The sequence below is a fragment of the Brassica oleracea genome, chromosome C8 (genome assembly GCF_000695525.1).
Source record: "Brassica oleracea var. oleracea cultivar TO1000 chromosome C8, BOL, whole genome shotgun sequence".
NCBI classification, from domain to species: Eukaryota; Viridiplantae; Streptophyta; class Magnoliopsida; order Brassicales; family Brassicaceae; genus Brassica; species Brassica oleracea.
The window spans coordinates 4,329,913-4,344,859 of NC_027755.1; the positions used below are offsets into that span (position 1 = coordinate 4,329,913).

The 14,947-nt window shown below is 34.5% G+C and overlaps 3 protein-coding genes across 4 annotated transcripts; 1 reads left to right on the plus strand and 2 right to left on the minus strand.

Moving 5' to 3' along the window:
• The first annotated feature begins 1,438 nt into the window (after nt 1-1,438).
• On the plus strand, nt 1,439-3,844 carry LOC106312306 (metal transporter Nramp2). Its single transcript, XM_013749776.1, has 4 exons — nt 1,439-2,208; nt 2,390-2,526; nt 2,602-3,254; nt 3,392-3,844. Exons 1-4 carry the CDS (start codon nt 1,646-1,648, stop codon nt 3,620-3,622), a joined length of 1,584 nt encoding a protein of 527 aa, XP_013605230.1. The 5' UTR covers nt 1,439-1,645; the 3' UTR covers nt 3,623-3,844.
• LOC106312307 (cyclin-A3-4-like) lies at nt 3,824-5,832 on the minus strand. Of its 2 annotated transcripts, none has more exons than XM_013749778.1 (7): nt 5,351-5,832; nt 5,012-5,244; nt 4,760-4,915; nt 4,640-4,673; nt 4,402-4,551; nt 4,191-4,325; nt 3,824-4,090 (listed from the first exon to the last, which is right to left on the minus strand). In XM_013749778.1, the coding sequence occupies exons 1-7, from the start codon at nt 5,684-5,686 to the stop codon at nt 4,016-4,018; spliced, it is 1,119 nt and encodes a 372-aa protein (XP_013605232.1). In that variant the 5' UTR covers nt 5,687-5,832; the 3' UTR covers nt 3,824-4,015. The 2 variants fall into 2 exon arrangements, with proteins under 2 accessions (XP_013605232.1, XP_013605231.1); XM_013749777.1 differs by having other exon boundaries at nt 4,760-4,912; nt 5,351-5,752.
• A 5,532-nt stretch (nt 5,833-11,364) lies between these two features.
• Nucleotides 11,365-13,756, minus strand: LOC106307821 (cyclin-A3-2-like). The gene is made up of 7 exons (XM_013744884.1): nt 13,141-13,756; nt 12,652-12,884; nt 12,407-12,559; nt 12,274-12,307; nt 12,031-12,180; nt 11,819-11,953; nt 11,365-11,733 (listed from the first exon to the last, which is right to left on the minus strand). Exons 1-7 carry the CDS (start codon nt 13,453-13,455, stop codon nt 11,662-11,664), a joined length of 1,092 nt encoding a protein of 363 aa, XP_013600338.1. The 5' UTR covers nt 13,456-13,756; the 3' UTR covers nt 11,365-11,661.
• Nucleotides 13,757-14,947: the final 1,191 nt, after the last annotated feature.

Below are 14,947 nucleotides of genomic sequence, written 5' to 3' on the forward strand. Positions count from 1 at the left end.
GTACAAGAGTTATATATTTCTGATTTCATGTACAATATTCAAGTATAGTTTATAATATTGAAAATCAGTAATTAACAAAAAAAATATTTTAAATTTTGTCTACATTATATTTTCAATTTGTCTACATTTACGAGTGACTACGCCGATCTTTATATGTTTTGGCCAATCCAAAGTTGACCTTTGGATTCTGAAGTAGGGGGCGCGTCTATTGGAGGAAGTATCTAGAAATCCCCAAAGTTTCTTCTAGTCTTCTCCTCCCTCCCTAGGTTTCGAGTGAAAGTAGAAGCGCTATCGATGGACGGTTGCAAAGAAAGACCGACAACGAGCTCAGTCAGGAGAGACAAAAGAGAGATGCTTTCATGATCTGCCATAATCTCTTCGAGGAACGCATGGACTAGCCCGCTTCCCATTACTTAAGAGGATAGAAAATTTTATAACAATAATAAAATTATGGTTAAATCACAAATCTATTTTTCTTTTTATATGAAAATAAAACTATGAACGTAGATTGTATTGTGGTGACAAAAAAAAAATATGGTTAGAAAAAAATTATGGACTAGCCCATTTCCCATTACTTAAAAAGAAACTTATGGACTAGCCCGCTTCCCATTAATTAAGAGGATAGAAAAATTTATAACAATAATAAAATTATGGTTAAATCACAGATCTATTTTTCTTTTTATATGAAAATAAAAATATGAACATAGATTTTATTGTGGTGACCAAAAAAAAATTATGGTTAGAAAAAAATTATGGACACTTTCCATTACTTAAAAAGAAAATATGGAATAGCCCGCTTCCCATTATTTAAGAGGATAGAAAAATTTATAACAATAATAAAATTATGGTTAAATCACAGATCTATTTTTCTTTTTATATGAAAATAAAAATATGAACATAGATTGTATTGTGGTGACCAAAAAAAACATAGATTGTATTGTACATGTTATGTTTGAATACAAATGATATGCATGGTTTAACTAATATCTCAACGGTTTAGATGGACAAATGACAAAAAAAAACTAATATCTCAACTAAATAGTAAAACATAAAATAGTTAAATCATGAAATATTAAATTATCGAAGTAAAAAATAGAAAATAAAATAGCAGATTGTGAAATAGCAAAATTATTAGAACGAAATACAAATATAAACTTGTTATAAAATTAAAATGTGTGAACTGAACTAAACCAAACCAAAAATATTTATTATTTTTATGGTTTATTATTCATATATTTAACTCTAAATAAATGGTAATGTAATTGGCGAAATGTAAATAAACTGATGACTACGACATAATTTATGTGTCATAATAGTCATCCACCTAATTAATCGGTTATTGTCATAATAGTCATCCACCTAATCAATCGGTTCGCTACAGCAATCCTAACAATATAATTTGGGTATGGAAAAGAAAAGATAGGAAAAAGGATAGTGCTTTTAAAAAAATTTAAAAAGTGTGACATAACCAAATGAAAAAGTAAAGCAATGCCTCAGTGCTGCAAGGAACCTGTTTTGTTTTATCCCTCCCTCCGCTCCCAATTCATCACTCGGCTCCGACGACGTCACCTCCACTTATCTCTCCCATTTCACCTCGCCGGGAAAAATATTCCGATCCTAACCTCACGGAATATTCCCCTTCTCGATGGAAAATGACGTCAAGGTGGACGAGAAAGTTGAAGAAGCCGACCGCCTTCTTCCTCCCCATTCTCTCCCCTCCAATTCCGACGACGAAGAATCCGAGGCCGCCTTCGATGCCAGAGATAAGATCGTGATCGTCGATTTCGAATCCGCCGACGATCCCTCCGCCGCGGCACCTCCTTTCTCGTGGCGGAAACTATGGTTGTTCACCGGTCCAGGCTTCCTGATGAGCATAGCGTTCTTAGATCCGGGGAATCTAGAAGGAGATCTGCAAGCTGGTGCCATCGCTGGCTATTCTCTGCTTTGGCTCTTGATGTGGGCCACCGCCATGGGGCTACTGATCCAGATGCTCTCCGCTAGAGTCGGTGTCGCCACCGGTCGACATCTGGCTGAGCTCTGCCGCGACGAGTATCCGACTTGGGCGAGGTATGTGCTTTGGTCCATGGCGGAGATTGCTCTGATCGGAGCTGATATTCAAGAGGTTATCGGCAGTGCGATTGCGATTCAGATTCTCAGCCGTGGCGTCTTGCCGCTTTGGGCCGGTGTTGTCATTACGGCCTCGGATTGGTGAGTCTTTGAATTTGCTTTCCCTTCTTTGCTCTATTCTTGAAAACTTGGCTTAGATGATCTGAATCTGTAGCTATTCAATTAGCAAAAAAAAAAAAAAAAATGATTCGATTTGAAATCAAGAACTGTTGCTTTTGTTTTTCTTGAAAACACTTGGGGCTAATGAGTTGTATGCAAACAGTTTTTTATTTTTGTTTCTAGAGAATTATGGTGTGAGGAAGTTAGAAGCTATGTTTGCCGTTTTGATTGCAACGATGGGTTTGTCTTTTGCTTGGATGTTTGGTGAAACCAAGCCAAGTGGAAAAGAACTTATGATAGGTAACAAACAGAATGGTCTTTTTACTTCTCTCTGATTTTGCCTTTGATTGCTAAAAAAGATCAGATCTTTTGTAGGTATTTTACTTCCAAGGCTTAGCTCAAAGACCATTAGGCAAGCAGTAGGTGTTGTTGGCTGTGTCATAATGCCTCACAACGTGTTTTTGCATTCGGCTCTTGTACAGTCGAGGCAAATCGACCCAAAGAGGAAATCAAGGGTTCAAGAGGCGCTGAACTACTATTTGATCGAGTCTTCGGTCGCACTTTTCATCTCCTTCATGATTAACTTGTTTGTAACCACCGTCTTTGCAAAAGGGTTTTACGGAACCGAGAAAGCTAATAACATTGGCTTAGTTAATGCTGGTCAGTATCTTCAAGAGAAGTTTGGTGGTGGGCTTCTCCCGATTCTATATATCTGGGGAATCGGGTTGTTAGCAGCAGGACAAAGCAGTACGATTACTGGTACATATGCTGGACAGTTTATAATGGGAGGGTTTCTGAACCTTCGGCTTAAGAAATGGATGAGGGCAGTGATAACAAGAAGCTGTGCTATTGTGCCGACCATGATTGTGGCAATCGTGTTCAACACTTCCGAAGCTTCCTTGGATGTTTTGAATGAATGGCTCAATGTGCTTCAGTCTGTACAGATTCCTTTTGCTCTTCTCCCTCTTCTAACGTTGGTATCCAAAGAAGAAGTTATGGGAGACTTCAAGATTGGCCCTGTTCTCCAGGTTAATTTCAATGTCTTTTACTATAAAAGCTCTGAGTTTTCACTTGGTATGAGTCTTAATTGGTTACAATAGGTCTTTCATTATGCCATGAAGCTAGAGATTATGAGTTGATTGGATTTTATTGATTTATGTTGCAGAGAATAGCGTGGATGGTGGCTGCACTTGTAATGATCATCAATGGGTATCTTCTGTTGGATTTCTTTGTATCAGAAGTGAACGGTTTTATGTTTGGTGTTACGGTCTGCGTCTGGACAACTGCTTATGTTGCATTTATAGTCTACCTCATCTCACACAGCAACTTTTTTTCTTCTCCTTGGTCTTCCTCCTCCATTGAACTTCCCAAAAGAGTGACAGTCTCAGATAGCTAGCTGCACAAAAAAATAACTGCTCTCTGGCGGTTCGACACATTTTGAAGATACGGTAAACAAACTTCACCCTCTCTATACATGCCAAAGTGGGGGGAGTAAAGATTTATTTAGCATAGCTTTTGCGAATGTGACAACACAACCATCTTTGTTGTACATTTTTTTTTTTTTTTAAGGATGTGCAAGTAAAGTGATGCTCCAATATGATCTAAAGAGGCTTTTACATTGATAAAATCACAAAAAAAAAAGAGTAGAAGACAGATCAATCAAAGCTCATAGCCATTGAAATGAATGGCCAAGCAAAATGAAAATTTCTATTGTTGAAAAAAATCTTCAATACTAAGCTGCAACTCTAATGACATATACAAACAATTAAAGCTCCTTTAACCAAGCCTTTTATCTGATTGTAACATCTTCAAAGAAAGCTTGGGGAAGCTCAGGTGAAACAGGCATGGTAGCAACGCACTTGAACTGTAACACCAAGAGAATCAGATATTAACCATCTAGAAATGTTGTTGTAACATATCATCAAGTCAATGTTATATATCATTGTAACGTTGATTTTTTTTACCTTATGCTGCTTGTATTTGTTCCTAACAGCTTCTAAACTGTTCCCTCGTCTGCTTAGATACAAGTCATGTATGATTCCCACAGGTTGTTGCAGATCAGACGCCTTGTACTTTGTGTACTCTTCTAGCATTTGGTTCTGTTTTACATCACCAAAAGAGATTTAGATTACAATGACACAAATCTCTATAAAAGAAACAGTCATAGTTGCTTACCCAAGGATGTTGTTTTGGACGGATGATGAATCGAGCAAGAAAGACAGCAGAAGCAGCCAACATAGAAGGCAAAAACTTCACACAGCTGTAATCCAACAGACTCAACTCTGAGAGATAGCAACAGAGGCACTCTATCTGCAACAGTGACTCCTGCAAAGAGGACGTGAAAAGAAAAAAACACCCAAGAGTTAACAATTGATACTGTGTAAGATGCAAATGCTCGCGGGTTTGAGCATACATTGAAATCCTCTTGAGCAACCCTTGTGAACCGTCTGCACAAACCCAACATAGAAAAGGGTAAAAACAATCAAAGTGTGGACAGACAACAACCTTTTAAGTACAAACAACAAACCGTTACCTTAAGAATGTTTTGATGGTTGGACATCCTAATTCAAACTGTAGAGCAAGAAGTATATCAGCCTCCATGGACACCACATCTTGTCTTGTAAACGTATTATCAGTAATGTAAACAAAATCTTCCACTTTAGGAGGACTTATCTCTTCGTATTTCCTACTTTTTTACAAAGCACCATATAAGAAGCTTTCACACTAGAACAATAACCAAAAAAAAATAATAATAATAAGAGAGTGAGATTAAGAAGATGCTTACGACGCAATAAGCATTGCAGAAACACCCACAAGCTGAAGCCTCTGCCTGTTAATAGGCTTTTCGGACAAGAATCGATCAACATAAGAGACAGTGAGATAGAGCGTGTCGGAAACGAGATTATATTCCTCGGCGACCTCCACTAACCAGTCCATCAAAACCCCTCTCATGCTAGGCGTCAAATCACTCTGGACCTTTTCAATGTAATCATGTAAAGGTCTTTGCTTCAGCTTCCCCTGAATCTCACCAGACAAACAAAAGCATTAGTCTTTCAGCATTACATAACAAACAGTAACCAAATCACAAAGATCAAATCCACATGGGGCAATGTTGATTGTTTACCTCCATTTCGCGGAGATACGCACAGATGTCAGCGACATAAGGACCACACATCTGAGGATCGCTAGATCCGGATTCGAAATCTACGGTCTGTGGAAGAACTGCTGCTGCAGGAGGTATCGGAGGGTTCTTCGTCTGCTTCTTGGCGGCGACGAGAGTTGATTTAGGCTTCTGGGTCTCTCTTTCTTGGAGGGGTATGAGCGGAGCAGCGACATTGGAGTTATTCGGAAGCTCTCCGAGAACGACTCTCTTCTTGCTAACTGGGTTTTCGTCCGCCGTGGAGGCCTTTCGCTTCGCCGCCGCCCTAGTCATCCTCGTGGAGTTCTGATTCTCCGCCATGGGGGTTCTCAGTGGGTAAGAGAGAGAGAGAGAGATTGGATTGAATATAGAAAATGTATAAGAGATGGAAAGTGTAAAAGAAGCGCCATTTTTTTGTGTGTGTGTGTGGGTTTGGGGATTTTTTTTTTTTTTAGGTCAATGGCGCTTTTCTTCTGTAATGCTTTCGAAACTTTTTTAGGGATTTTTGACCTTCCAAAAAAATTTTGGGGCTTCGTAGATTTTCATCCCTCATTTATTTGGCGGCTGTTTTCTCCCTTTTTACCCTTCTAATCTTTTATATTATTATTAATATTCACAGTATTTAATTTATAGAAATTATATTTCATTTTAGTGTATTTTATTGAAAAAAAGACAAAAATAGCACTAAATCAAGTTTATGTTCCCAAACTAGCACTCAAGTTCAAAAGTCACAAAAATAACACTTAATGTTTTATCAAAAGTCACAAACTTAGGGTTTAAAGTTAAAGGGTAGGGTTTAGGATTTAGGGTTTAGGGTTTAGGGTTTAGAGTTTAGGGTTTAGGGTTTAGGGATAAGATTTCAAATTTTGAAAAATAAAAAAATTAAAATTTTCAAAGGATAAATTTAGAAAGGTGCTATTTTGGTCATTTTAGTTTTTGAGTGCTATTTTTGTGATATAAACTTAGAAATGTGCTATTTTGGAGATTTGCCCTATTTTATTTTCGAATTCTTTAAAAATAAATATATTAAAGGATTTTTTTGCAAAATTAACTAAAAACTCAAAAAAGTCAACCACAAAACTAACCTATGTTTTTTTCTGACATTTCATTTGCTCTATTTACCCCCTCAAGTTCAGATTATTCTCAAAAATGCCATTAATTTTTTTTTTCTTTCGAAAATGATTTTTTTACTCTCTCAACCTCATCATCTTCAAGTATTTACAAGATTGTCATTGCCATCAATACACCAACTACCATGAACAACTAATTTGAAGCTCTTAATGCACCTCAAATCGATTTGCACTTATTCTTTCTCAATTCTTATGAATTAAAAACAACATCTCTTTCACTTTCTCTCCATATTCATAAAAAAAACCAAGATTTTGATTCTAAATTTTTTATGGTTCATAGAGCCATTGAAGTTTACGATTCTTGGTGGATCACTTTTGTTTGAGATTTTGGGTGCTTGGAGAAGACTTATATGTGCTAAACAAGTTATCTCACTGGTTGAAACTATGAAATCAGTTTTTTTTTTCAGATTTGTTCGCCCAGACGACTTCCGGGTAAGTCTTATGGATGTAGACGTATGACTTACATGGAAGTCTTCTGGTCAATGCAGAAGTTAGTTTTGCAATTGACTTTTAAATGTGTTTTTAGAGACAACTTACATGGAAGTTGTCCATCTTTGTTTGTTAAAAAAAAAAATTTGAGACGATTTCCATGTAAGTCGTCTAGGGTAAACGGGTTAGTTTTACATTTGACTGGATTGTGTCAGAATTTTCACTTTTCCTAGAGGACTTACCCATAAGTCATCCAGTAATAAATTTTTTAAAAAAATTTATATCTAGACGACTTCCATGTAAATCGTCTTAGATTAGTTTTGCAATTGAAAAATAAAACAATTTTTTTTTTCTAGACGACTTACACGGAAGTCGTCCGTTAGATGACTTACACGGAATTCGTCCATCATTTTATTCTGAGATTCTGGTTAAACCTTGCTTATCTTGAATGACTTCCATGTAAGTCGTCGGACGGACGACTTCCATGTAAGTCATCTAGAAAAAAATCTTTTTTTTTGTTTTATTTTTCAATTGCAAAACTAACCTGAGACGACTTACATGGAAATCGTCTAGGTATAACAAAATATTGATTTTTTTAGTTTTCTAGTGGACGTCCAGGAAAAGTCAAATTTATGACACAATCCGATCAAATGCAAAACTAACCCGTTTATCCTAGACGACTTACATGGAAGTCGTCTCGAGTTTTTTTTTAACAAACAAAGATGGACGACTTCCATGTAAGTCGTCTAGGTTAAAAATCAATTGCAAAACTAACCCAAATGGACGACTTCCTAGAAGTGTACCAGACGACCTCCATGTAAGTCGTATGCGTCAATGTTTAATAAACTTTCATCTTCTCTAAAACTATAAAGATTTTTAAATATTTTTTTGTTAATTCATGTATATTAGTCGATATTTGAGCTCCTGAATGAAATTCATAACTTAATTGGTTTTAATTATGAGTTTACCGAAATTCATGTGTATTAATGTTTCCAGAAGACTTCCATGGAAGTCTTTCTACGTTAGTTATTGTAAATTTGTTAAGTAACTTTAAGATATGTTTATTCAATTTTCAAAAGTGTTAAGTAAATTCAAGAATATCAAGTAACATGATTTAATGTGTCTTCTTAGATCATAAGATATACTTTTTAACTTTCAAGAAATTTGAAATTTCAATTTTCACTTAAAATTTTGAGTTTTCTGCTTAAATTTGTCACTTATATTTCAATTTCTCGTTTTAAATTTAAGTCTTCCGAGAAGACTTCTAATGAAATTGTTATATCTTTGAACTTATGTAATGGTTTATCTTTTGTGAAATTGACTAAGTTTTCTTGAGAATTCTTCTCCCTTAGTTGTAATAAATTTGATTAATTTTTCGTGTTATTGTGTTTTGCTATTGAAGTTGAATCAATAACTTCAATTATGTCAAGTAATTTTGGCAAGATAATATTGTGGAATATGAACATATTTACCAGAAAAAAATTATTGATAACTTTCAAATTTACAAAAAAAAATCACAACTAAAAAAGTACACATGCAAATCACAACTAAAGGAGTACACATGCAAATCACAAAACAGACCACAAACAAAACTATTATAGATCATTCATCTGCAAAGACAAGCTTGGACTCCACTTGATATGGAAGAAGATTCCGTCATAAGTCTTCTAACACATTATATTTTAGAAGACTCTTATGGGAAGTCTTCTCGGAAGTTTTCTAAACTATAATGTGCTAGAAGACTTCCAGAAAGACTTCCTAGAAGTCTTCTATCGCATTATATTTTAGAAAACTTCCAAAAAGTCTTCCAAAGTCTGCTCCAAATCTGAATAACATGTATATCAAACCCAGATCCGAAAAACCTATATGCATATCAAAAACATTTAAATGGCTTAAAAACAGAGAAAATGAGTGGAAGATTATATAAATATACTTTTATAGAACACACAACGTACATATCCAAGTGGAAGATGAGAACCATCTGGTTAAAAATCTGCAACAAAAAGATAGATTAATGAGAAAGATATGAGACAAAAATGAAAAATTCATATAAAGTTTGGTGTTTTCAAGTCAAAGAGATTATAGTGGGTTTGGAGGAAGTCTGCTCCAGATCTGAAAAACATGTACATCAAACTCATATCTGAAAAAACTGCATATCAAAAAACGTTCAAATGACATAAAAACATAAAAATGAGTGGAAGATTAGATATATCTACCTTTATAGAACACACAAAAATACATATCTAAAATTACTAGATCTCCCTTTAAATGAGTGGAAGATGAGAACCATGTGATGAAAAACCTGCAAAACAAGATAAACTAATGAGAAAGACATGAGACAAAAACAATAAATTGATATAAAGTTTGATGTTTATAAATTCAAAGAGATTAGAGAGAGGTTGGAGAATTTTAGAATGAGGAAAATAACATTTTTATTGCAATTATTTAGATGAGGAGAGAGAATGTGTAAATTTTTCTTTATATATGGAGACAAAAATTCTAATAAGATTAAACATTTTTGATTTAGAAGACTTTCAAATAAGTTTTCTAATATAAGAATTTCTAGACGACTTACTTGTAATTCGCCCATAAGGCTTCAATATTTTTAGCGGGAGACTAAAATATTTTAGCAGGAGTTAAAGTCTTCTAATCGCCAGACGACTTACCTGTTAGTTTTAATATTTGTCATGTTAAATATATACATGAAAGTTATATATAAAAATTTCATTAAGGGTAACATAGACTTTAATTGCTCTAACTTTTAACGTAAGAACTCCGTTGTGAAAATCACTTTGCAAATAATAGTGCAGATAGATCTGTTAATTTAATATATTGCATTATTTAATTATATTTATTCTTTACTTTAATAATTTACTAGATTTTGATCCGCGCTTTCTAAGCACGGAATCATTTTTATTTATAAAATTATTAACCCGTTTGTTAGTTAATAACATAAAAAAAACTGTTTGTTCAATCCGTTGTCACTTAATAAATATTTTGTATATTCGATGAAATAACCTGAAAAAACAATAATTGTAAAAATGTCTAAAATCGTAGGTTGGTTTTCAAAAAATCAACATTATTTTAAGTTTTTAATATTAATTTAAAATAATTAAGATTTATGTAAAATTATAGTTTTGTAAGCGCATATATTAAAAATATTTATGTAATATCAATTTATAAAGAATTACATTTGATTTTTATTTGATTTTTAAAAAATATCAGATAAAACTTATCCTAGTATAATTTATTGTTTTAAATTTCATAATATTATCTAAATTTTTGAAAATTTTGAACCGTATTAACTTATTTTGTATATATTAAAACCGAATTTTGACATGTATGTATCGGAAATGCACATGTAAATAATGAAAAATCGTATATTGTTTGGTGATATATATTTCGTAATTTTTTGTTAGAATTTAATTATATAGTTAATATTCGTAATGCACGTATCATTAACGTTAAAAAGAAACATAAAATGTATCATATATTATTAATACATTTAATGTTATGTAACATAAATGGTCTGAATAAGTTTGATAACATTTAGAAATATTCTTTAAATATATTTATTTGCTGGCTGATTTTAATTAATAATGATTTCCTAATTTTAATGAGTGGCATATATTATTAATACACGTAATGTTATGTAACATAAATGGTCTGAATAAGTTTGATAATATTTTGGAATATTCTTTAATAGATTTATTTGCTGGTTAATTTTGATTAATAATAATTTCCTAAAACTAATGAGTAGCATGACTTTGTAAAAAAAAATAATAATAATAAGAGCAGAATCTTACGAGAGATTCTGGTTTAATAGTATTGAAGTATAGATTTATAGATTCACACTTTTTTACAATTTTCAAGGTTATTAAAATTTCTCTATTAATTTCGCTATATCCATCATGGGTTTTTTTAAGTTATAAACTTTAGTACAAACACTTCTCATCCAGATAAACTCCAATTTTGTCATGTGTTAAATTGAGGTCCGGTGCACAAAAGGAAGAAAAAAAAATTGATGTCCAGCATAGAATCCACATTGGCATCTAGGATAAGAGCAGCTTTCTCTAACCACAATGCCAAGTTCACACCTATTCATCTGATAAGCTTTGCAGATTGAGTTCCACACTCTAGCATCGTGGGAATCTACATAACAAGCAATGAGGTTTGAGCCTCACCGAGTCTAAAAAACACTAGATAAGTTAGCTATCAAATGGCTAGCCATCAAATCACTACAAATAGTTGTTAACATTCATATCAATGCAACTCGTATTTATTTCGATCAGATAGAAGAAGGAAGATCATGTAACTATTCCCCCCCCCCACCCCAAATTTGAAGCTATCAAATTTGGTGCGGCCACGGGTTTAAACTGAATAATCTACCATAACCGTAAAAGAAGTAAATTGTACGCATCTGTATAGAGAGAGAGATAGTATGTAAATAAAACCCATTTACTTGTGATACATTGCAGTAGATAAATTCTTAATCTTTTCATTTGTCAAACAACTTCAACGGCAGAGAAAGAAAATATACAGACACGGAAAATTACATCAATGTATGCCCTAAGTTCACCATGATGCCTCTCAAGATCAGTCTTCATCTGTCCTAATATTCTCTTTCAATTCAAGCTCACCCGAGTCTTTGTTTACTTTCGAGGATCGTGTCTCGAGCAATGTGTGACATACTTCCTCTTCCAGTTCTCTGTTCTTCCAAAGAAAGACTGGTTCAGGTCAAATGGTAACGTCCTCCCAGAAGGTAACCGGTAGGACAGGTGATACAGGCATGGTCGCAACGCACTGGAACTGTAACCAGAGGAGCAAAATTTAAGTATCAGCACATGCTTAATTCAAATGATGGCACTGATCTCAATTGTAATGTTAAATTTACCTTGTGGTGCTTGTATTTATCTCTAACAGCTTGTAAAGCACCTCCTCTTCTCCTCAGATACAAGTCATGTATGATTCCCACACACTCTTGTAGATCAGCCGCTTTGTACTTTGTGTATTCTTCCAACATCTGATTCTGTTTTACATCAATTAGATTATTAGTGTCTCATTCAATAAAATTTACATGTAAGAGAATGAGAACAAAATGCTTACCCAAGGATGTTGTTTTGGACGGATGATGAATCGAGCAAGGAAAACAGCAGAAGCAGCCAACATAGATGGCAAAAACTTCACAGCTTTGTAATCTAATATACTCAATTCTGATAAGTAGCAAGAGAGTGGTTCTAGCTGCAAGTGTGGCACCTGAAATAAAGGCATATAAAAAATAATATTTAGCATTTTGATACTCTTTTAAGATTCCTTATCTTATATAAATGTAGATCAGTCTGAGCTTACATTGAAATCTTCTTGTGCAACCCTTGTGAATCGTCTGCACATTAAAAATGGAAAAACAGAATGAGGACAATGAACCATGCAAACCAGTAAATTACTCTATCAGCAAAAGACATTGTTTCATCACAAATCTAACCTTATAAAAGAATTGATTGTGGGTCTTCCCAGTTCAAACTGAAGGGCAAGAAGTATATCTGCTTCCATCTTCACCACATCTTGTTTCGAAAATGTATTATCAGTGATGTAACAGAAATCTTCTACTTTGGGAGGACTTATCTCTTCATACTTCCTAATAATTTCCAACAACCAAAAGAATAAGTTCCATAAGCTTCATTCAAAAACACAAATGACTAGCAAAATAGAGATCTGAAAGATGCTTACGAGGCAATAAGCATAGCAGAAACTCCCAAGAGCTGAAGCCTCTTCTTGTTGACGGTCTTTAAGGACAAGAATCTATCGATGTAAGAGACAGTGAGATGGAGTGTCTCAGACAGGAGTTTGTACTCGTCAGCAACTTCGACTAACCAATCAACCAAAACACCTCTCATGGTTGGCGTTACATCTTTCTGAACCTTTTCCATGTAATCAGGTAAAGGTCTTTGCTTTGGCTTCACCTGAGTTTCAACCAAAAGCAATAATCTTTCAGCTTCACATATAACATATCCAATAATAATAATAATAATCATCAGAACCCTAATTTGTCAAAACCAAATCAGATTGTTATCATAAATCTCAGAAACTTAAAGATCAAACCCACATTTAAACTAATAACAATCATCAAATTTTCTGAATTGTCCACATTTAAAGAACATATAGATAAACTGAAAGTCTTCGGACAAAACCCAAAACCTTTAAATTTGAGATCGTTACCTCCATTTGACGGAGATACTCGTAGATGTCGGAGACATAAGGTCCGCACATCTTGGGATCATCGGATCGAGCATCAATGTCAGATCCAAATTCCACGGCAGCCAAAGCCACCGGAGCCGTCTTTCTCAATAGAGCTCCAAGACTCTTTGCGGGCTTCGGGATCTGATTGAAACTGGACAAGACGGAGATGTTGGAGAGATTCGGAAGCTCGCCGAGAACCACTCTCTTCTTGGTGACACGTTCATCCTCCGTGGCCGTAGACTTTCTCTTCACCGCCGCTCTCGTCATCCTCACACAGATCTCCTTCTCAGTCATGATTGAGGGGTTGAAGAGATTCCGAGAGAAAGGGAAAGTTAGAGAGAGAGAGATTGAGATTGAGAGATTTGGTGGTGGTGAGGAAGAAGTGAGGGTGAGAAGGGGAAGAAAAAGGGAAGAGTAAAAGCGCCATTTTCGAGTTGAAAACAAAGCTTCTCGCGCTCTGTGTGCGATTTTGAGTTTTATTTTCAAGAGTCAAAAAACTTTGGAGGAAGGAATCGAATATCTAATCTGAAAATTGTTTGGCGGGCGAATTTTTCATCGGATATCTGTCTGAATTTGTTTTACCCATACGATTGTTGTTGAGTGATGAGAATTTCACCTTCTCTTTTTCGACGAATAACATTTAGAATTATTTACTCAAACACCCTTCTAATTTTCTATAAATTATTTTCATATCATATTTTTATAATATTTTTTTCCTCGATAATTTGTAGTACATTTTGCTGATTTGTATATGTAAAATCTTTTTTTTAGAACACTGGTATTCAAGCGGAAGTTTATCCAAACATTATACATTTTAGTACCTATTACGAGAACCATACAAAACCTTTTTTTATTACTACCATTTTTTAATACCCAGCGTATTTTTTATTAAATTGTGAGAAAAAACCTATTTACAAGAATATCATTATTTTTTAATGCCACGTAAGCAAAAGACTGGCGCCACATATGAATGCGCTGACATGTGTTAATAAACTCAGCCGTAAAGCGCTACAAACTTCGTTACGGCTGAGTTATTGTTACTTTGCGGCCGAGTTAAACAACAAGGCTGACTTATGAGAAATTGGCTGACTTACGAACATAAGTCAGTCGTTAGTGATGGCTGATTTACAGATTTCAGGCTGATTTATGGGATAACGGTTGACTTACGAACACAAGTTACGATTGACTTATACATCAGCGGGCTGATTTCTCAAAAATTCGGCTGAGTTATAGTTAAGACATTGCTGAGTTATGTTTCGCCGACTGATTTAATGATCATTGTCTAGCTGAGTTACTAAATTTACGGCTGACTTATGGGAGGTTGTTACGACTGAGTTATATTTAATCAACCGTAACTGGCTGGATTAACAGTAAACTCAACTTAATTACAACTGACTTATTAGTTAAAGATTAATTACTAGAATGACATTCATTTGACGGCTGATTATTTGACGATACAGCTGACTTTTCATCCTAATTATGACTGATTTATTTGCAAAAGATTAATGACTGAAATATTATTCTCGTTTAAGCTGACATATGTTGTACTTGATGGCTGATTTAGGTGTTCGTTTGGTGGCTAGCTTACCGATTTTCCATGTCATAATCCATGTCATCAGCTCTTATTTTCCATGTCATTACTAATGTTACAACACTACAAGAAAACAGCAAGGATTCTGAGGGAAAAAAGCGTCGGAATTTCGTCGGAATATCGTTATTCCGACGACATACCAACGAAACAAGTCGTCGGAAATAATTCCTCGGAATTTCTTCTTTCCTCGGAAAT